The sequence below is a fragment of the Lutjanus erythropterus genome, chromosome 5 (assembly GCF_056507025.1).
Source record: "Lutjanus erythropterus isolate fLutEry1 chromosome 5, fLutEry1.hap2, whole genome shotgun sequence".
Lineage (NCBI taxonomy): Eukaryota > Metazoa > Chordata > Actinopteri > Lutjaniformes > Lutjanidae > Lutjanus > Lutjanus erythropterus.
In genome coordinates this window covers 18,676,546-18,698,724 of record NC_139321.1, presented here as the reverse complement: position 1 = coordinate 18,698,724, position 22,179 = coordinate 18,676,546, and the positions used below count along the sequence as shown (strand labels likewise).

The 22,179-nt window shown below is 39.6% G+C and overlaps 3 protein-coding genes across 3 annotated transcripts; 2 read left to right on the top strand and 1 right to left on the bottom strand.

The window, feature by feature from the left end:
* The first annotated feature begins 445 nt into the window (after nucleotides 1–445).
* On the top strand, nucleotides 446–7,471 carry LOC146326698 (heterogeneous nuclear ribonucleoprotein U-like protein 2). The gene is made up of 11 exons (XM_084719017.1): nucleotides 446–1,109; nucleotides 2,359–2,435; nucleotides 2,641–2,883; nucleotides 3,007–3,119; nucleotides 3,233–3,499; nucleotides 4,335–4,457; nucleotides 4,604–4,705; nucleotides 4,828–4,996; nucleotides 5,341–5,568; nucleotides 5,645–5,700; nucleotides 7,032–7,471. The coding sequence occupies exons 1-11, from the start codon at nucleotides 592–594 to the stop codon at nucleotides 7,104–7,106; spliced, it is 1,971 nt and encodes a 656-aa protein (XP_084575143.1). The 5' UTR covers nucleotides 446–591; the 3' UTR covers nucleotides 7,107–7,471.
* On the bottom strand, nucleotides 7,303–12,246 carry nudt22 (nudix (nucleoside diphosphate linked moiety X)-type motif 22). The gene is made up of 7 exons (XM_084719018.1): nucleotides 12,125–12,246; nucleotides 10,845–10,993; nucleotides 10,028–10,589; nucleotides 9,092–9,211; nucleotides 8,692–8,789; nucleotides 7,746–7,839; nucleotides 7,303–7,642 (listed from the first exon to the last, which is right to left on the bottom strand). The coding sequence occupies exons 2-7, from the start codon at nucleotides 10,928–10,930 to the stop codon at nucleotides 7,499–7,501; spliced, it is 1,104 nt and encodes a 367-aa protein (XP_084575144.1). The 5' UTR covers nucleotides 10,931–10,993; nucleotides 12,125–12,246; the 3' UTR covers nucleotides 7,303–7,498.
* A 1,209-nt stretch (nucleotides 12,247–13,455) lies between these two features.
* Nucleotides 13,456–19,889, top strand: dnajc4 (DnaJ (Hsp40) homolog, subfamily C, member 4). Its single transcript, XM_084719016.1, has 8 exons — nucleotides 13,456–13,541; nucleotides 14,077–14,146; nucleotides 15,153–15,277; nucleotides 15,389–15,479; nucleotides 16,362–16,543; nucleotides 17,774–17,941; nucleotides 18,399–18,485; nucleotides 18,621–19,889. The coding sequence occupies exons 3-8, from the start codon at nucleotides 15,186–15,188 to the stop codon at nucleotides 18,715–18,717; spliced, it is 717 nt and encodes a 238-aa protein (XP_084575142.1). The 5' UTR covers nucleotides 13,456–13,541; nucleotides 14,077–14,146; nucleotides 15,153–15,185; the 3' UTR covers nucleotides 18,718–19,889.
* The last annotated feature ends 2,290 nt before the right edge of the window (nucleotides 19,890–22,179 follow it).

Here is a 22,179-nt window from a genome sequence, read left to right as displayed (position 1 = left end):
ACATTCTGAATCATTTCTAATACCTTTGTGAATTCAAACATGGATGAAATTGCGACATAAAATATACAAAGGGTCTCTCAGACAGTTACAAGAATTTTTCTTCACAGTTTTTTTCATTGAGAGTTTCAGGGCGCCTATGGCAGTATATCATATTGATAGAAATGAATGCAACACAGTACAAGTTTACCCAATTTGTTTCACTATTCTGATAAAACCTTCGGCACGATCAATTTTAACAATAGAATAAAATAATTAATGAATAAATGAGAAATATATAAAGTAGAGAGGCAAAAACAAAAAAGAAACTGAGGAGAGAATATTATTATTCTCAGGGTCTACATATCTGAACGGGAAATCAGTTGTAGTAACATTTCTAATCGTATGGTGGCAGTAAAAACTCATCCTGGTGTCTAATCTACCGATAATTACAAGGCAGAAGAAGTAAAGAGCCAATCACAAACCAGGGCTCCATATTGAACCGATATTTTGATCCAAGCTGCGGCTCTTCTCTTTCGAATAGTTTAGTTTGGGTCTGTTTTTGCTAAAGAGAACAAAACTAGAATAAGTACATTTTACACTCGCACGATAACAATGAAACTAGCGGACATTAAAAAGTTAAAAGTGGCCGAGTTGCGGTCCAGACTTCATGATCTGGGGTTGGACATTAAAGGGCTGAAGGCTGAGCTGGTCAGCAGGCTGTGGTCTGCTTTAGAGGCAGGACAGAGTGAAGAGGACGGCGAAGAAGAGATAAAAATACAAACTGACACTTCACCGACACCTCCAGAACCGACCGAAACAGTACAACCCCGCGCTCCAGCCCCATCACCACCCACAGGCGGTGGTGTTACTGCGCCCTGTAAAGTAGACAGCAGCAAAGAGTTGACAGACTCTGCCACACAGACAGAGACAGACACCGGTCTGACAGCACCAAAACAACCGGGCTCTGAGTTTATCCCGGGGAGTGAAACACCAGTGAACCAGGTGGAAAAAGATGGAGAGCCTGACAGACAGCCGGGAGATGGAGAGAGGGGAAGAGCTGAGTCCTCACCGGAGATGATGGGCAGAGGACGAGCTTTCTATGAGTTCAAAGAGGAGATACGATACAAAAGGTAACTTAAAATGCACTGGAGTTAGTAGATCTGTAGAAAAGCATCCACAAATGAGATTAGGACATTTAAATGACTCAGTTTCAGTAAAAAAAAAAAAAGTACTTTAAAGGGATAGTTCACACAAAAATGAAAATTCAGTCATTATCTACTCACCCTGATGCTGATTGAAGGTTGGGTTTAGTTTTTTAGTCCACAAAACAGTGCTAGAGTTTTACAGGAAAACGGCATTGCAGAATCTCCCAAACGCTTTAACTGAAGAGGAGAATGGTGACCAATTTTCAAACAGAAAAAAGCAACCAAAATAAATAAATAAAATGCAAGTCTCCCAAAGACCTGATATGCCTTTTACACGCATGCGTGTGCTGGCACATGTGAGTGTGGCTCCAAACTAAGGATCCACAGTGAAGATTTCGACTAAAAACATGGTGTAAATAACATCTTTCAACTCGGCTGGGCATGTCAAGGCTTTGGGAGACTGGGATTACACCAGACGAGTGGTATTGAGACATTTTATGTTGTTTTTTTTCTGTTGTTTATTGACATTTGAAAACTGGTCACCTTTCTAGGTCCACTAGGTCTTTGGATTATTTTGAATAACTGATGTCTAATCTCTGGAGAGAGTCACTGGTGCTGAGTTCAACAAGTAAAACTTTTTTATGCTTTTAGCACCACAAGCCAAGTGCCATGTTGTGTGTATCACCACCATAGACTATAGCTGTTGTGTTGCTGGACAAAATATAGAGTTTGCTGACAAAGATACCCATCTAGCACCTGAAAATAAGAATTGTTGTATTTTTGTTACCTTAGAATGAGACATTTTATCAACATAGGCAGCAAGCCCTCTTCCACAGAGTCCCCCATGTTGCACCACCGTGTTTGTACAATAGCCTAGAGTGGACAAACCAAACACTGGTTCTAGATGTGGCCTTCAATGTTTTTTGGTTTTTTTTGTGAATTTCACAGCCACCATAGTTTATCCTACACATCTGGCTGGTGAGTTGGTTGCAATATGTTATTCCATTGTGAGATGCCACTAGTCTAGTCACATGATAGGTAGATGTGTCAAAATCTTAAAATGCTAAAAAAAAAAAAAAGGTGTAAACCACATGTTCTATTAGGTTTTATATACTTTATATACTGTATATCTCTTAACTACTCCAGTTAGGATAAGTCTGTCTGGTTGTGGGTTGGAATATAGTGAAATTATCCTAAACTAACCTGAACTATTTATCTCTGTCTCTTCTCTCAGAGCCAAATCACCACGACCTCCAGTGGACAGAGTGGAGACAGAGGAGGACGATGAAGACAAAGTCAGACTGAATCAATGTAAGTCTTTGGCAAACATTCGCTGCTTGTCTAGTGAAGGAACATGAGCCAAATCACATTTAGTTACAGTGTTTTCAGCTATGATTAGTTATGTTTATGTTAATAAAAAAAAACAAAAAACAGAAGTTTCTAAAGATAAAATGTGAAGTCATAAGATCAGTGTAGAGACATTTTGAATCCTTGTCTCTCCTTGTTGTTTGCACAGATGATCGTCACCTCCACTTTGAGGTGAATCCTGACTGTTCGTGTGGTCAGCCACTGTTTTGGGCTCGATTCCCCTCGCTGTGGTCTGGCTGCAGGCTGACCCATGGGGTGCTGCAGGGCAGGGTGGGTTTTGAGGTGAGGCTGGAGAGGAAGTTAATAACTACACACCTGGAGGAACAAGAAGACATGTGTCCTTATGGCCTGAGAGTCGGCTGGTCAATAGCTAACAGCTCTCTGCTGCTGGGTAAGGATGAGGTTCATCATTAGGTTCATTTTAGCTTTTTCACAGGAGAATTTATTGTAACAGAGAAACATTTCTGGAGATGTGTTTATTCGTGTTAAGATCTTTCTATCTGTCTCCTACCAGGTGAGGATGACTTCTCTTTTGCTTATGATGGATGTGGTAAAAAAGTGTCACGTGGGGCAGAAGAAGAGTTTGGAGAATCCTTGTCAGAGGGGGACATCATTGGCTGTTACGCTGTGAGTTTCCTCTTCAAGTGTTGTTGTCTTGTCACATGAAGATCTAGTTTTGTTAGAGTCAGAGGACATTTTTCTTTTCTCCCATCTCTGAACTTTGTGTCTTTATGTGACAGTCTTTCTCTGCAGATGGTGCCGTTGAGCTCTCTTTTCATAAGAATGGTCGTTTCATGGGTGTGGCCTTTTCCCTGGATGCCTCTGTCCTGCAGGGGCGTGCTCTGTTCCCTCATGTCCTCTGTAAAAGCTGCTCAGTCAGGTTCCACTTGGATCCCACAGCTCCTCCCTGGTACCCCTGCCCTCCAGGGTTTACGCTGCTTACTGGTCTCTCTGCTGGGCAGAGGGTGCGAGCCATATTGGGTCGTCCCTGCAGAGCACAGTGTGAGGTGAGACACTGTTCTATTCACGGTGTTTTCTGAAGTAGATAATGGGCCTCCATTTAGCATCAAAAACATTTTGTTTACATCTAAGAATATATGTTATCTTTTCCATTATGTTTGACACCATATCTTTAATCCACGTCTGATTATTGTCCCGTCAACATTTTTCCAATTTAAGAGCAATTACATGTTTAGCTTGTAATATACACGTCTACAACTGTAAACTCTTTGCTTCGTTAGTGTGGGTCGATCGAATATATACCCAGAATAAAAAGCTTAGGATAACACACTGATATTTACCAGGTGTAACACTTACCATGTTCAACATCTTGGCATGTCAGCTTGCTAACATTTGCTAATTAGCTCTAAACCCAAACCACAGCTGAGGCTAATGAAATAGTCATTAGTTTTGCAGCTATTTGGTCCAAAGTATTGGACAGATTTGACAACATTTTAACCGGACGATAGATAGAAGAAATGCCCACGAAAAGTTAGTACAATTCATACCGCAGGGGACAATAATGTATGTGCCAAATGTCATAGCAATCCATTCAATAGTAGTTGAGACATATAACTTAAAACCACAACTGTCAGCCTCATGGTGGTGCAAGAGGAAATGTCAGGGGATCTCCAAAGTCAGTAAGGTTCTTCCTATGTGGCTCACAAATGTATGTATAAAACTTCATGCTGATCTATCCAATAGCTGTTGAGATATTTCAGTCTGGACCAATGTGGTGGACTATCTGACATGGATGTCAGTGTGGCTAAAAATGTTATTTGGTTGTTTTTAGATATTAAAGTAGTCATTACGAACTGAATCTTCTCTTCTCCCTCCGTGCAGGCGTTGTTGATGGTTGGTCTTCCTGGTTCTGGCAAGAGCCACTGGGCCAAGACCCACATGAAGCAGCATCCAGAGAAACAGTACAGACTGCTGAGCACAGAGGAGCTGCTCGTATGTATGATGGTCAGTCAAACCTCCAGTCTTTACTCTCATGTTTTATATTATATATATATGTATATATGCATTCAAAGATGTCTGATCTGCTGATTCAAAAATCTTCAACCTTTGTGTGTGTGTGTGTGTGTGTGTGTGTGTGTGTGTGTGTGTAGAGTGGTGGACAGAGGGACCGCAGGCTGCAGCAGGCCTCTCAGTGTTTAACTGATTTGATCAAGATGGCTGCTCAGACTCCTGGTAACTATATCCTCGACCAGGTAACTCCTCACTGCTGAACACATTTAGATTTAACTGTCCTTGAATTAAATATTCATACATTTATGTTTTGTAATTAACTGGTTAATGACCATATTATCTTTGTGATGTCTCCGTTGTCCAGTGCAACATCCTCTTCTCTGCACGGCGTCACAAGCTGCAGCTGTTCACAGGCTTCAGGCGGCGGGTTGTGGTCGTCTTCCCCTCAGCAGATGAGTGGAAAAGACGATTGTCCCTGCACCACACGAGTGATGGGGAGCAGATCCCTGAGACCGCCTTGCTCAAACTCCAAGGTCTGACTTGCATCTCAGGTCTTATCTACATGTATACTGATATTTTTTAATTGGGTATTTTCCCCTCGCTATTAAAAAAATCTGTCAACACAACCCTCTTTTAACAAAATATCTCTGTACCCTAGACTGAAAAAATTAATTCAGAATGAAGAAACAAACATGCTTGGTCACTGAAAGGCATTTCTATTAGAGATGGAAACTTTTAATCAAAGAATATTGACATCCAAACATAATTTTATCTTTGGAAGTCATCTAATCGACTCACAATATAAAGAAATTAAGACAGAAACAAGGGCATCACTTCTGCCATCCTTCCACAACTTAACTTGCCTTCTCTTGTCCAGTGAGCTGCAGTCTTCCAGAGCAGCAGAGCGGCCTGCTGGAGGAGCTGCAGTACGTCGAGCTGCCTCAGGATCAGGCACAGACGCTGCTGCAGGAGTATAAAGACGAGGCTCGCAGACTTCTGCCCCCCGTCCCCAAACAGGACAAGAAGAAACCCAGACTTCACAAGAAAAGACCCCACCCTCATGGCCCTCCACCCTCATACAGGATGCAGGGGGCTGGACTCAATGGTCAGTGTGAGAAATGATGGGCTGTCATTTGATATGTAAAGATGATGTTAGTTAAATGTCATCGTTGTCTTTGTAGGGTGGAACGACACGAGATACAACATGCAGTCATGGAGGCAGCAGCCAAGATACTATGTGAGTGAAATCCAACATATAAACAAACAAATACTGTGCTGACATTATTTGGAGTTCTTGCTTTGTCATTAATGTCACTTCAGTTAGATCCCCATCACTCAGAAATTTATATTTTGTATGTTTATATCCCCTACAATGTCTGATCTTGACTATACTGACTTGTAATTGTGCAAAGTTTGCCACTAAACAGGTGTTTTCAAAGAAACCTGAAACCTCCAGAGCAGATTTGTAGCAGCACAGAGAGCAGGGATTAGCATTGTCAGTCATTGCTAGTTACAAGCTATCCAACAACATAAGGAAATAAAAGGTGCTAACTACACTAACAATTCTGATACATCTGCTAGTTGCCGATTTTGGAGTAGACTCCTCATCTGAGTCCGTGTCTGTCTATGGCTCAAACATGGATAGCTAAATATCTCGAACGCTAACACTAGCCATCTTATTGCACACTGCTCTTTCACTGGTCCACCTAACACAAGCAGCGATGATGTGTGGTGTTCAAGGCCACATCCAGAATGTCTTGATAAGGAGAAAGAGCAGATGTACTTCACTTTTTAAAAAAGCGATCTGAAATGGCATCATGTTGTGATGTTTACTGACACAAAACAAACCTTCATTGCTGCTGCACCTGTGCCTGGGAGACTATTGCTAACTTTGGTTGATGCTGGACAGAGTTTTTCAAAGCACAGTAATTAGATTTGAAGCATTATTAACTGTCTGAAATTTTATCATGGTTTATCATGAAACCAATTACCTTTTCAAGTATTTTTACATAGTTTAAAAAATGCTTGGAGGGGAACTTTAAGGTTTAAACATTTTTTTAAAGTTATGTTTTTGGGCTTTTCTTGCTAGGATAGCTGAAGAGTAGACAGGAAAGGGGGTGAAGAGAGAGGGGATGACCAAGGTTTAAACATTTTGTCTTGAACTAAATCACCCGAACGCCACTGGAGGTCAAACCTGAGGTTTATCTTAGACCTCTGTCACTTTTATTTATTTAAGAAAATAAAGCTGATTATTTTGTCAAGCCGAAGAGATAATTCATAGTAGCTGTCAGTAGTTCAGGACAGTGAGACACATGTACTGTATCTCACCTGAGGCTGTCACCAAGTCAAAGGAAGATAATAATAAACAAATTAATTCTTTGTCACTTCAGGTTCAGCTGATCCTGAGCTTGTTTCGACATTTAGCAGACACTGTAGCTGCTTTTTAAGTCACTGAAAGTCCTGGTATATAAATCCCTTCTAAACTACAGCTAAGGTTGTCAGAGGCTAAGTGACATCCAGTCCGAGTAAACTAAATCATGTTGTGCGTTTGTGTTATTTACATTTCAGTGGAACATGGCCTATCAGGACCAGAACTACTACTACAGAGACTTTGGTGATGGCAGTTATGAAGGCTACTGGTGAAGAAACCTGGAACGAGGAGAAAGAGATGCCGCTGCACAATCTGTGTTTACAATGACAATAATTCTGCTGATATAATTTAATTTTAAATAAGAGAACTTACTACATCAGTAAGAAATCTTAGATAGAGAACTGCAGAATCACTGCTTTGGTCAATCAGAAATGATCTGTTTAAATAATTTTAACACTGAAAACCAGGTCACTTTTTGGGATTTTTTATTCTAAATAGTTTTACAAATGTATCCTGTTTTTATTGTACAGTGTACAAATGATGAAAATATACAGTATTTTGCACAGTTTTAATATCAGTATTGGTCAGCGAGTGCTTAAAGTCGAAGAGTAATAAAATCTCTGAACTTGAATGAAAAGTTTCTCTATATGATATGTACATTTGATCATCGGGATCCATCCGTGTCACACCGTGTGCTTTGGTCTCTCTCTCCGTCGGGCTTCACTGTCTGATAAAGCAGCACAGCTCCTTTAGCTGACGGACACAGCTCCGCCCACAGAGGGCTGCTTCTGTCCAGCTGCAGCACCTCCTACAAACAACATAATACAGTCTGAACAGTGTTTCTCAAAATTTGGTGCTTTTAGCTATGCAGACAGTCATACATCAATAGTTATAAGTGATTGACTACTCACCGTTCTGCTGAGGAAGACGATATCTGTGGACTCGTGGGCCTCTGCTCCTCCCTTCCAGTACAAATTTCTGACTTCACCAGACGTCAGCGAGCAGCTAAGGGCAGACAAAGATAACGGTCTCTAGATTACAACCTTAAATATAAACAACAAAGCCATTCTAGGCAAACTCCATCATATCTCTGCATCAGATCACAGCAAATCTATCTGCTGTCCGTCCATAACACAGTGACCCATTTTTTAATATTCTTGTGTATGATCTGCCACATGGCAGCTGTTGTGTCAAATCACTCTGAAGGGGTTTATTTCACAATAATGACCTGCTCACCGTATATTATCCCGCTTATTATACGGTTACTTACCAAAATACATTTTTTTTTAAATTGACACAAAATATTGATTTTAAAATGGATTTTGTTGATTTAAAAATGATTTAATTGTTCCTCCAGTCTATGATTGGAACTGTGTCCATAGCAACGGTCTGTTTCACAGAAATAACTAACGCAAAATACTGCAACTGACCGATCAGAATCAAAGCCATGCAATAGGTATGTTTGCATTTTTCAAACCACACCTGTCGCAGGAAGGCACAAGAGCAAGTGTAGGTGACTAATGGGTTTCCTTTAGAAAAGAAATTGAAACCTGACCTCTTATCTAACAATGTAACCGGTGGACATACATTTACTCACAGCCTCCATTTATTATAAACATTGTGACAAATAACTGCAACAGGCTACTCTGCAGCCCGCGTTCCTGGTTAAGCTTTGAAATTAAGGGGCTAAAACAACTAAACAAATAAATAGATACAACAGAATCAAGATAAAAACACAACAGATCAAACAGACAGTGCACATGTGTGTTTCTATGTGTGCATGTAGCCATATAGAGGCTTGATCACTCAAACTGGGGCGTGGGGCACCTAAAGGATAAACACTGAATGAATAAGTACCTGACGTAAAACTCAGCACTCGGTCTGCCAGCGCTCGTGTGATTAAGAGCGACGCCCATCAGGACAGGCTCTCCGAGGGAACTCAGAGGAATATTCACCTGCAGATGGACAGAGAGGAGACGTGAGACATTAAAGTAAATATCACAGATTTTAGTCTCTCTGTTTTTCATCCATTCTAAACATCTGGTTCGTCATGTTCTAACGCTGACTGAGTTCTCCGAGGTGTTGGAATATCCAAATATCCAGAAGTTTTTGTATAAGTGGCTTCCCCTGTCATAAAAAAAATGTGGTTTGGGGACGTGAACCTTTACTGGTTTCTGAAGGGGAGCACGCCAGAAAAAGTTTGAGAACCACTGCTGTAGCTTAACATCAGTTTACAGTGGTTTTCAAAGGAACCCACCTCGTCTCTGATCTCAGCACACACAGATGAGAACAGTTCTGAGACCACGGCCCTCTGCTGCATGATGTCCACGCTGATCTGCTCCTCACGCACCGCCTGGCCCAGACGCTCACACACCACCTGAGGAGGAGGGAAGCCACAGTAGAACCAACACATCAAGCATATTAGTGACTTCACTCACTTGATTTACAGTTAGAAATATAAGTTCTTCCTGAAAAGCTGAGGTTCTACCCAAAACCATTTCCTTCTGAAAACCCCCTTGACATTTTATTAAAAGAAAACCTTGGAATATAAAACGGTTCTCAGTAGAACCTCCTGAGTGGGTTCTACATTAAACCCTTGGAAAATACAATGGTTCTCCATATAACCCTTCAGTATGTTCTTGATAAAACCCCTGGAAAACAAAAAGATTCTGCCTACAACACCCCGACTATGTTCTAGATTAAATATTCTTTGTAGAACCCCCTGGAGAAGCTCTACATTAATCCCTTGGAATATAAAAATGTTCTCAGTAGAACCCCTTGATGGGTTTTAGATAAAACCCTCAGAATATAAAAAGGTTCTCAGTACAACTCCCAGGGTGGGTTCTACATTAAACACTTCGAATATATAAAGGTTCTCGGGAGAACCCCCTGTGTAGGTTCTTGTTGGCACCCTTAGTAGGTGGAAAGGTTCTGGACAGAATCTCCAGAGAGCATTCTGAGTGGAACCATTACACCATAGAAGGGTTCTATGTAGAACTTCTCCTAAGGGCTTCTGGGTGAAACCCTTCATAGGTGGTTCTTGGTATAAACCTTTATGTTGGGTTCTAGGTAGAACTCTCACAAAGGGTCCCAAGTGGAACCTTTAAAAAAACATTGTGATGGGAAACAAAAAGGGTTCTCCCATAGGGACAAGCTGAAGAACCCTCTATGGTTCTAGTTAGAACCTTTCCACCTTTGGCTCTGGGTGTCCTCCGGGGATGTCCAGCAGCCCTCCTGCCTCTGCCACCCTCTGGCTCCTCCTGATCAACACCACCTGACCGTCGTCCGTACACAGGATGGCGCCCACACCCAGAGGCTGAGCCAGCAGCGCCACAGGATCACAGAACTCCACCTCTCCACGCCGTCGGAGCTCCGACACTCCACACGACCAGTTTGTTCCCAGGTAGTCCTTGTAGCACGTCAGGCCGAGTCTCAGAGTGAGGAGCGGTCCGGTCTGTCCGTCATCTGTGTTGCCTGTCTGATTCACAGGTCCGTTCCTTTCATCCAAAGCGTTCTGATCTGTGTGATGCACACAGTTAAATCCCTCCCCCTGGTCCTCCGTAGGGTCTGAGACAGGGATGTGGGGTGAATGAGCGCTGGGTTGGTGTTGAGGAGAAACAGAGGATGATGAGGCCAAGCAGAAAGAGTGCAGTCTGAATTTGGACCCATTGAAAAGCCACGGCTCCTTGGACACCCGCTCTGTCCACACGTGCTCTATCTGACGCTCCAGAGCCGTATCTGTCTGCCTGTTGAATCTGAAAAGAGGGAGAGGGAGTAAAACAAACTTTTCAGATTACTACAATTAGATTTTTCCCCACCATCAAACTACTATATTGAAGAGGCTGGTATTATTCTTATTTTTCATACTGTCAGCAAATTCCAACCCCTGTGCCCACTGGTTCCTATTGAAAATGTAAGTCTTTAAAAAAAATGAGTCACTAAATATCTATCTATCTATCAAATAAGTATTTAGTTTCAACCCATTTCAGAGATTTGATTGATGTTCCTACCTTTCAGAAAGCTCCACCTGTACATGAGACTCCTGCAGCCCCCTCCATGCTGCACAGTGCAGCAGCACAGACACCTCAGAGTCCATCAGCTCTCACCATGGATTATCATTGGTGTCCTCACTTCTCTCCTCGCTCGCTCTGTCAGAGTTCTGTAAAGACATAAAAATAACAATACCAAGTGTTTGAAACTGTGAAAAAAATGCACAGCAAAGAAACAGAAGCTATAAACGTGTTGTAAAGGGATGAATCCTTAGACGTTTAATTGCTGTAAATAACAGCATCAGGATAAAGGACTACTACTGCTGACCTCTCCTTCCACTGCTCAAACACAAACAGACACACCAAGAACACACACAAGCAGGAAGCACGAGTTCTTTTGTTCATACATGTGAAGAAATGATCTCTGACTGTAGCTATTTTTATAAGCTGGTACTGGAATAAGTGCTTGGGAGACTGATCTAGTGATGCGTTCCTGTCTTATGTTGTGTCCTGGAACCAGATCAGTGAGTGTTGGAGACGTAAAAAACCCGTTTGATGTATTTAATATTTTTACAATGTTGAGAACTGAAGTTGAGAACTGAATATCTGGTTTTAACTTTGTCTCTGAAGCCATTTTTAAAACTGGTGAGTGAACACTCTTACAGCTGCTACTGCTGTACAGTTTTCTGTCTGAGTTGAAATTGTGAAAATTGTGCGGTATGCCACACCCGTATGTTGATGTCACAGCAGGTATTTTTTGCCTCTTAACACCTGAAGATTACCTGTTGTGACATCACCAGGTGAGGCTATGGGAAGAAGTGTAATTTACCTTTAAAAAATATTAAATACATCAAACAGGTTTTTGAAAGTTGACATAATATAAACTTGTTTGCCCTCACTACAGCTGATCTGAAGAGTAAGCAAACCCTCAGCCAAATTTCAAAGATGTAGTTAATCTGATTTGACGTGTGTTTGACCCCCACCACTACTCCCCTGGTTGCACGTTAACGTACACTATAACATGGATCACACATAGTTAGCTATGCTAATGCTATGCTAGAGTTACTTCAATTAGCCTAAATGTTGTGAACTGTTCCGACTGATAACTGGTCAAAGTAATTGACAACTTCAGTTTCATCCTGGAGCTAAACACACAGAAGAACCGTTACTAACTACAAATCACACATTATTATGTAACACTATAATGCCGCCGGTATTTCGTAATGTGCAGCGTTACCACAGTAGCTTGGACAGCCGTTTATCTGTTAAATCATTGCTCAAACGTTATGGTTTTATCTTACCTTCCTAGGTGGAAAGAGTCTGCAAAGCTATCCAAGAGTTTCTTCCTCTTTATTTGACAGATGGACAGATGTGCTCATCATCACCACCCAGCGACCAAGAATCAGAACTGTAGGTGAGCATCAGAATAAAACATACATTGATGACAGCGGTGAAAAATATAACTTATTGTGAATTTAAAAAAAAATGGTGCATGTGATATTTTGTATTCAAGATATACTGGTAAGCTTCAGGACACTGTAGAAATCCTGTATTTCATTTCTGTAGGTGAACACGGCAACAACAGGGTTAAAATCCTGGGGAAACAAACACGTGCAGGGGCGTGTCTGTGACGTGTTAAGATACCTAAAATCAACGACAACTTCCGGTCATAATCTAAACAAAAATCCTGGCCCATGTTTTGTTAATTACAGATATAGTACTACAGAAAAATAAAGTATCTCGGTAAAATGTATTATGTTGTTAAACAAAGTACAATTATTAATTATTAATTTAAATGACAGCAATAGAATTTAGGCTTATTCTGTTTAGTCAATTATTCTGTTTAGTCAATGTATTGTCTGGTAAACAGAATCAAAAATCCGAAATATATAAAGAAATTACTCAATAAATAGACAAATATGTCATTAAATTCACCATAAACAATATTATAAATACATATATAATTAATTTGTAAAATGTGACACAAATGGATTTTTCTGTTTTAATTTGTTTCTGTATTTTTCACCTGTGTTAAATCCCCTATTTATTTACTCTATTTAATTTATTTATATTTATTTATTTAGGTAGTATTTTCTCTTTGCATTTCCACCCCTATTTTCTTTTCATATATTTTAATGCATTTATGCAAATGTGGATGCACTGTCATTCAACGTGTGTCATGATGTCAACTTTTTTGGACATCAGAGTCCATCGACTATAGATAAAATAATAAATTAAAAAGTACATAAATCTGAAAATGAATAAGTAATAAATGACATGGGAAATAAAGTAAATAGTGTGAATTAATACAAAAGTAAATACACAGAGAGGCAAATTTTATACACATTTTTATAAATTAATGTCTACATTTGGTTTTAATTTTATATTTAATTTTATATTCGGTGCATTTAATAGCATATCCATTCATTCATTTGTTCATTCATTCGTTCATTTTGGCAGTTTCAGTCTTTTATAGTTGTTTTCTCTGTAAAATATTGTAATTCATCAAAAAAAAAAAAAAAAGAAAAGAAAAGAAAAGAAAAAACAGACACTCTATATGAACAATTGTCCCTCAAATGCCCTGTTGTAGTAATAATCTGGCGCTTTATTTTGAAGGGGATTACTCCGGTGTTCCGGTTTAATTGTAGCTAGCTTGATTCAGTGAATTTATGCAACGGCTCCTCGGCACAGCTACTGTTATGAAACTGAGTTCTGCTGGTATGTTACTTTTCTTTGTTAAAGTGCTGACTTTATATTTTGTGCAATTTTGTATCATAGCTTCGGGTTTGCTCTTAATCTTTCACACAACACCGCTCGCTAAATTAGGTCATTGTTAGCAGGCTAACAGTAGCACAGAATTAGTCGAGCATTTGAAGCCAGTTAGCTTTAGCACTGCTGCTCAGGTAGCAGAACAAAGTGTCCTCATGGAAACTAACTGCCACTGTTTGCTCTTTATTTTGTCAGTTTATTTAATACAATGATTCATGTGCAAACTAAGCAGTCATTCTGTAGCTGGCGGTGTAGCTAACGAAAGTAACTAATTTTTAATTCAAAGTCGTTTGTGCAAAACTAACTTAGGGTACACAGGGACAACACCCCCCCGAAAACCAAGCTTGCGTGGTGTCAAAGTAAATGACAAGTTTCGGCAGATAATCTGAGAGGACCGAGGACCAGCTGATTATGTTGACTGGGTAGTATTTAAACCCACCTTTAAAAATATTTCACTCATCTCGTCCCTTGTTGTTGTCCTCAGTCAGGTCACGTGTGAACAGATGAGGGGACAGCTGCTGACAGCATCACTTTCAATGGAAACACACTGAAAGGTAAAGAAAGGAAGCCTGAATAATAGCAACGTTAACCACTGATTCCACCAACGGTGTTTGTCTTTATTTGAGGCTAATATGTTTTTAAGGTAAATGGTTGGCTTGACATGGGCAACTCTGGAATTAAACTGGATCAGGATCTTTGAATAACAGACAGTTAAACCAATAGGTATATATATAGGCACATAATAACAGCATTAACAACAACACCAATAATAACAGTGACTTTATATATATAGAACATTTTAAAAACAGTTTATAAAGTGGTTTGACAGACAAAGAAAGGCAGGGTAGTCAGAGAGCAATATAACAACAGAAGCCAAACCATAAGACCAAACAAAAGTAAGACAAAATGAAGATAAAGGTAAAACAAGAAGACAGAAATATGCTAAAATGCAAGATGCAGAATGTCAAAATAATAAGTACAGTATAAATCAGTTTACTTGATATGTAGTCAGTGCTGAAGAAAAAACTATAAAGTGCATTTTTGGATGGATGGACAAAACAAAACAACACTGAATGGAAATGTCATTGACTTGTCCAGCCCATATAGAATTCATAAACAGTTACTGATTGGTGTCCTTTACACCCAAACAAATTGCTCCCAAAAAACAAGAATCTGTCCAACTATAATGTGACAAAAAAGCTTTTAAACCAAATAATTAACTTATCTCTTTGGCAGCTTTTTACACATCTGGTCAAATTAACAAACAAGTCTGCAAGATAAAAAAAAGTGATCAGCCATTTTAAGCACTCTGCTTCCACTGAGTTTGTTTGTATACATTTCGACTTCAGTGTTATGAAACACCAGATTATGTCCCTCCAACAGAAGCAGATTTGTAAAATTAGAGTACAACATAAATATATATATAAAATGCTCTAAGGTTTTGGTCTGGAGTCTCCCCACATCAAAGTTAATATTTTGGTTTCAAATGCCTCCTTGCCTCTCCTGTAATTGTTTTTCTTTGTGTGTTTGCTGATGTTAACATCTGCCTTCTCTGCACAGGTTTTCTGTGTGGAAATTTAGGAATTCACCATCATGCAGTTGGAGGCTCAGTTGCGTCTATGTCAGAATTGTCTTTGGTACTGTAAGAGTGGGCTGCGCCTGCTTTCCCAAAGCTACGCACACAGGTAGACTTTGTGTTTAGATGTTTGTGATCAATATAATCAGAATGATTGACCACAACTTAGCGATTGTGTTTATATATACCTGGTTTTGACTTCTTTGCTTTCTTGCCACAGAAAAGCTGTGAACTACTACGATCTGCTGGGAGTCAAATCTGATGCCAGCTTGGAGGAGATAAAAAATGCATTTTTTGACAAATCAAAAAAGGTAAGGTTGTCAAAAGTATCAATACTTAAATAATTTTTCAATAGCACATGTTTAAAGTGATACAATATCAGTTGATTATAATATCAAAAGTGCTCCTTCAAGATCAGAATTTTTTCTCTTGCCTGAAATTTTGCTTGCAGCAAAACCAGTCAGTATTCAGTGACGTCTTCTGTGCCAACACTGTGTGCAGGTTGTTAATTAAAAATAAAAAAAATTCTATTTTCTCTGCCCAGAACTTTCATACTCTTTGCCATAGTATTGAAAAGGGTTTTTAATAACAGTATTGTATTTATCTATACAGAACTCTACCAAAAACAATGCATAGACTCATCAAAATAATCCCTCTCAGTCATCACCCATGTCCCACCAGAAGTGCATGGTGGTGTCTGTATCTGTACAAACACCCACCATCTAGTCCTACCATCTTATTTTAATGCAAATGACACTCGATAATCAACAACTCAATAACTGTCTTTCTGGTGCGTTTACAAACTGACAGATCCTTTGTATTGTACCTCTAACAAGCTGAGCATTTAAAGAAAACGTTTGGCCACATGAGGGCAGCCTTTCACAGCTTTGTTTGTACTTTTCAGCTGTTCCCACAGTGGGCTCCCTGAGTGTTTGTTTTCATGTTGTGGCTCACAGTGTAAATAAGGATGTGCATGTGTATTTACCTTGTGGTTCTGGCATAATTGAGGGGTGACACAAGTCACCCTTTACAGAAAAAACATGGTTGTGAGTGCAGGCTATATATGTCCATGCATTTGTTTCACAGAGAAAGCAGATTTTTTTGTGTTAAGCAACATATCTAGATAAGCACATCTGCACCAGAATGTCTCTTGGTTCACCGATCGGTTTTATCATTACTATAACATCATGTAGCTGCACCCAGACAGCGACCCATCCAACCCAGCACTGCACAGCCAGTTTGTGGAGCTGAACGAGGCCTACCGGGTGCTGAGCAAGGACCTGAGCAGGAAGGAGTATGACTTCAAAATCAGACATCCGTACAGCGGGAGCCAGGCCTTCAGATCTACCTCCAGTCACACCAGCTACAGAGCCAGGTGAACATACACGCTGCTTGTGCTTATTAGTCTTACGTAACCTGACCTTCGTCCAGATGCTTTGACACAGTTGGGGTGGAGATAAAACTATGCAAAAAAGACAATTGGCTGATGTTACACTGCAGCAGGAAGGCACACATAGTAGTTTTAATCCAACTATGGCTCTGCTTGGTATCTTTTGCTTACTGTAACACTATAGGAGGACATGCTAATCTTGTAAAGACTGATTAACTGAAAGCGCTGCTGTAACACTAAATGAAGAATTCATCTAATCAATTTTTGATTAATATTCTAGATAATCCTTGATGGGGGTTCTGTGTAGTTTGATATTTCAGGTTTTACTCAAATTTTAGCACAGGTCTAAAAATTGTGCTTTAAACTTTTGCTTTATTTATTTATTTATTTTTACAAATTATTAAATATCTGTAAAAAACACTTTTAAAACAGTTTTAATATCTCAATTTTTTGAGAAAATGAAACATGATCTATGAGAATTTACTGTCTTCTAACAGCTAAATGGAAGAATCAATTGGAAAAACATTCTTGTCCAACAATTTACTACTTAAATGGACTGTCTGAATTATTTGAAGCGGGCTTGTGTGAATTACTTCTTGATAGTCAGTGTATTACTTACAGTAATGGTGGTGGACGCGTCCCCAGTTAAGAGAAGCAGAGAGGAGAACCTGCACAGAAGCCAAGCGATGAACTGCTGTGAACAGGGTCATCAGCAAAAGGTATTTTAGCCTCTTAAAAAAAACTCCACCTAAAAAAATTAGTTTAAGTGTTCACTATATTCAGAATATTTTCACTGCTTTATTTTAACGTTGGACAATCTTTTTAAATAGGAAACCACCGTTATGTAACCCAGATATTCCTCTCTCCAAAGCAATCGAACTTCATACGCAAGATCAGTGATTTTACCTCTCAGAACACAGAAGCTGCTAGTCCGCCACCTTAATCTGTTAGTTTGTGTAATTGTGTGACTTTGGTGTTTTAAAAGGATAATTTGGATTCACTAAAGTCACTAGGGGCGTGCCAACTGGCATCTACTGCTAATACACTGACTATCCATAAGTACCTCATAAAAACTTACCTCAAATAATCCAAAAGTATCCCTTTAATAACTATTCGTCCCTCACATTTGACGCTTTATTATAGTCTTTATTATCTGTTCTACCTCTATTTTTGATGTCATCTATCATGATCCTTTTAAAACAACTCAACCATCAGTGCGGACACCCAGGAGAGCATGCGTTACTGGGAGCAGTTTCGTCAGCCTCATTCACAGGACATGACGGCAGATGAGTGGCAGAGAAAAAGGAGCAGGAACTTCCGCTTGGTGGGATACTGCATCGTCGCCATGCTGCTCAGCGTCGGAGCCCACATCGTCTTCTTCAGGTAAAAAAATGTCACGACTCTGTGTGTGTGTTTAGGTTTTTTTTGTTTTTTTTTAATGTTATGAAGTTAAGTCTTGGTGTGTTCACTGTGCCACCATTTATACTACATGTTTTAACTGGGCTTCCCACTGCAGCCATCTTGTTTCCTGAGTTCATGTTTTCTTTGCTGCATGTTCACATCCAGATGAATGGGATTGTTTATGGACGCGTCTCCATGCCTTGTGTCTTGGCACAACCTCGGTGCTTGTGTCCTTGTATTTGTTTTCACATACTGACGCGGTGCCACTTGTGTTTGTGGAGATTCATGTCTTTGTGATGTGAAGAGCTGTTATAACAGCTGCACAAACTCATAAATACATCTGAGCATACAGACTGCCTGCAGAGCAGCGAGTTTTTAGGTTAAGTAAAGTTATTCTGTGTAGGGTGTTTTAACTCAAGCATTTCTCCGACTCTCTCAGGAAATTGGAGGAAGTTCACACTAACTTCATGGACGAGAAAGATCGAGTCATCACAGAAATTTACAATGAATCCAAAGAGAGGGCCAAGTGAGTACAAGACCTCTTTTAAATTAATCTGTGATTTTCCTCAGTTTGATGCCACATTGGGCTGGTAACAGTAAATTAATGCTTGATGCTTGATATTGGAGCCGAGTAAGAAAGTGTGTCTGTGCTGTTTTTCAGGGCCAACGGTTTTAAGAAGCAGACAGAAATCCTGCGGCAGAAACACGTCGAGTTTCTGGAGAAATACAAAATCCGCAACACTGGAGAGGACAAGTAGGAGAGCCTCCAGCTGTGCTCAGTGATGATGGAGTTTGAACTGCCAGCAAGGGGACGGCAGAAGTCTGAACGTGGTACAAGTTTTAGGATTTTAAATTTTTTTGTCTGTGTTTGTCCTCACTTGAAGATGAGGGAAGGGTTCCTTGGTTCAGACAGGTGTTTCTTCATGATGAAGAACTGAACTGTACGTCACACTGGACTGGTCTGTTTTAGCATTTATAGTCGGTAGAATATTTGAAGTGATTCAACACTCAAAAGGATCCAACTACAGTATTTCGACAGACCTCGATAAACAGGTATTTGCATATGTATGCAGAACCTGAGGGCAAGGAACAAGAATTTGGTATTAGAAACATTCTGGTTTCCTTTTGTAATCCATTTGTAGTCCGAGTAGTATTGACCAATTACATTTGAATGGGTTTTGGTTGCATGCGGGCAAACGGTCAACGTGGAGAACAAAAGAGGCGTAACGAATTGGCCAAAATATAATCTCAGAACCCATCAGCTATCATTTGACGTTGACTTAGCTTTTTAGTTTTTTTTTTTCTTAATTTATCTGCATTCATGTCTAGATATCTGTTTCTAAATATTAGCTTCCAGCTCCATTCTCACGTCTCAAGTTGCTTATCGGACTGTAAACAGTGACGAGTGCATGGAAGAGGAAGTCTTGGCCTGGATATCCGCTGCCTGCACAAGGAGCCCCGAAACACTGGCTTTTGCCTCCAGAGGTTAGGTTGTTGTGAGAAGATAGCCGATGAGTTCCCAGATTGTATGTAAACAAACCTCTCGCAGCTAAAATACATACTGTTAAACTGCCTCTAATGAACTCACAGAAATGTGTTATTTATTGTCCTCAACCTCATTTCTTTGGTGCACAGCATGCTGGCTGACAGATAACCGTGAATTAAAGGGTGACTTTGGCATTTTGGAACCTGGACCCCATATCTTAATGTCTTTGTGCATAAGTGGCCATTTTTGAAATTGGTACAGTATTGAGGGAGGACGCTGCAGCTGGCAGAATGAACAGAGCTGCAACACTGTCCCTCCAGGCAGCTGTGCACTGTCAAAGTATGTCCACTAAAAGACCTAGTTTTTACCACTGACAGGCTCAGATTGTTATTCTAAGTATCTAACAACATTAAGGAAAGGATCATGACCGAAATAGACCTTTTTTTTTAAATAAAGAGTAAGATGTGTTTTGTTTAACCAGAAACAGTGGTTTTATTGCTCTTGCCAAACAAACCAGACTCCCTTTGCAAAACTGTAATAATACTCTGAGTCAGTGGGGAAAAACAAGCACTTTTATTGGAGTTACTTAATGAGTTGACTGTGGGGATTAAGTTGTAGTTAAGTTTCACTGCTGATGGCTGTGACGCTCCTCATCAATACTGAACAACTTTCAAAAATTATTGTTCCCATTACTAATGTTGACACAAACGTGGGAAAAGAGGGTCCAGGTTAAAGTTATCCTTTAGTGCCAGATGACAGCTGATGAGTTGATCAAGCCAAGATGAGACAGACTACTGTAATGCCAATATGTTTTCCAGCTGGAAGAACCTCATATTGATTAAAATCATGTCTGGGGTTGCATTCAAGAGGACGCTCTGTAATGTCCTCTCAGCTTGGTTGAACATGTTTGGGGGATCAATGAGGAGCGTGCAGTATAACACGTGCAGAGTCAAAGGTTCCAGCAATAATGGGAAGCAAAGTGTTCATAGTAACGGGTCTTAATTCCTCATTGTTCCCTCTGTTCAGTCTGTGTGTTGATGTAGAAATGCAGCTCCAGCATTTCCAGCCAACACATAATAAAAGGTTTATTTATTAGAAATGGATATCAATCAATATTATGACTTGAAATGAGTGAAGCTGACTAATTTATTTACAGCCAAATTATTGTAATAATATTGAAGCTATGAAAATATGGAAATTAAATGAAAAGGTGGTTAAAGTTCTTTCACAGCCAACATTTACCATTTTGCCTCACAGTTTTTAGGATGTTAGGGTTTGTTGTCATTTTTCTGTTTTTGACTGCCTTATCTCTTTGTCAAAGAGAACTTATTAAAAGATCAACTTTTTCTCTCATCACCAATCATTCTCATTTGTTTCGGCTCTCATTCACACACACTTTGGTTCTGGCTTTCTAATGCAGAACAGACTACAGACCCCACTTTTCAAAAATTGAAACTCCTTGCATGTTTTTCTTATTTCTTACAATAAACTTATGATTATTTCTTAAGAAACACCTGTTAAAAGTTTACTAACCAATATTGCAATATCTTTCTACAGTGAAATTCCTTTCCACTAACTGACTGAGTTAGCAACAGGCTCAAACATCCAGATGTCGACTTTTAATGGGCAACCACACAGGCAAGTCAGTATTGTTGTAATTAGATAATTATTTATCTGCTCTGCTTCAGAATTCAAACGTTTATTTTCCATTATCTCACTGGTCGGACTTGAACTGCACTTTTAAACCTAGAATTTCATTTGGAGCTGCAGATGTGATTAAGATTAACTGACTTTGCAGATACAGCACACAGCATATTTATTTGCATATTTACATTCACATGAAAGTTCTGAAACAATTCATAAGAACATCCTGGATACATAACATTTATTTGCTGGTGACATCATGGAAAGCATGCCTGTTTTTTTCAAGTATGAACTGAACTTTCATGGGAATTTTAAGGAAGCTTTTTTCCTTCTCTGTCTTCAGCCCCTGTCCTGAGACTACGGCAGGAGATAACACATCCCTGCATAGCTTACAGACACCCTCACCCTCATATGGCGTGTGAGTGCCCTGTCATAACCCAAACACACCATAAATGACTGAGATTCTGGTGTTGGCATGTCTCTACACACACACACACACATGAACTGATGGGAGACAAGCTTCATGAGAGAGGCAGTTGTAGTCCTACACAGGAAAATTAGCTTTGAAGACAGTTTTGATTGACTTTTATCTTTAGTTTAATGAGCTGCAGGGGAAAAGTGTGTCAAGTCACACACTGAAATAACACTGACATGCATGACCTCTGGTTTATTACTTAGAAAACAACAGATAGTGATATAGAGCGGGTGAGAAATCATAATAACAAATTGACCCAATTGATTTACAAGCTCTTACAGATGGGTATTGTTAGGATTTTATTTATACTGATACTAATGCAAAAATAGATGTGGCATGAAAATAAGTGAAAAGATAAAACAGTTATTACTTTCTTTTTGTAGAAATAAGTTAAATTGTTTCCTGAGTTATTGCATTCAGCTGAATTTTCATTAGATGTAGTAAAATGAGCGCATGCTTTTGAACATTTTGCCCTGTCAGCTGTTTTTCTAGCGTTATGAAAACACTGATAGCAGTATTGTTTGCAGAGGAACTTATCAATATTTATTTATATTTTATTACTGACTACTCAGGAACCAGTTTAGTACCGGTTCTTGATACCATACCATACCACAT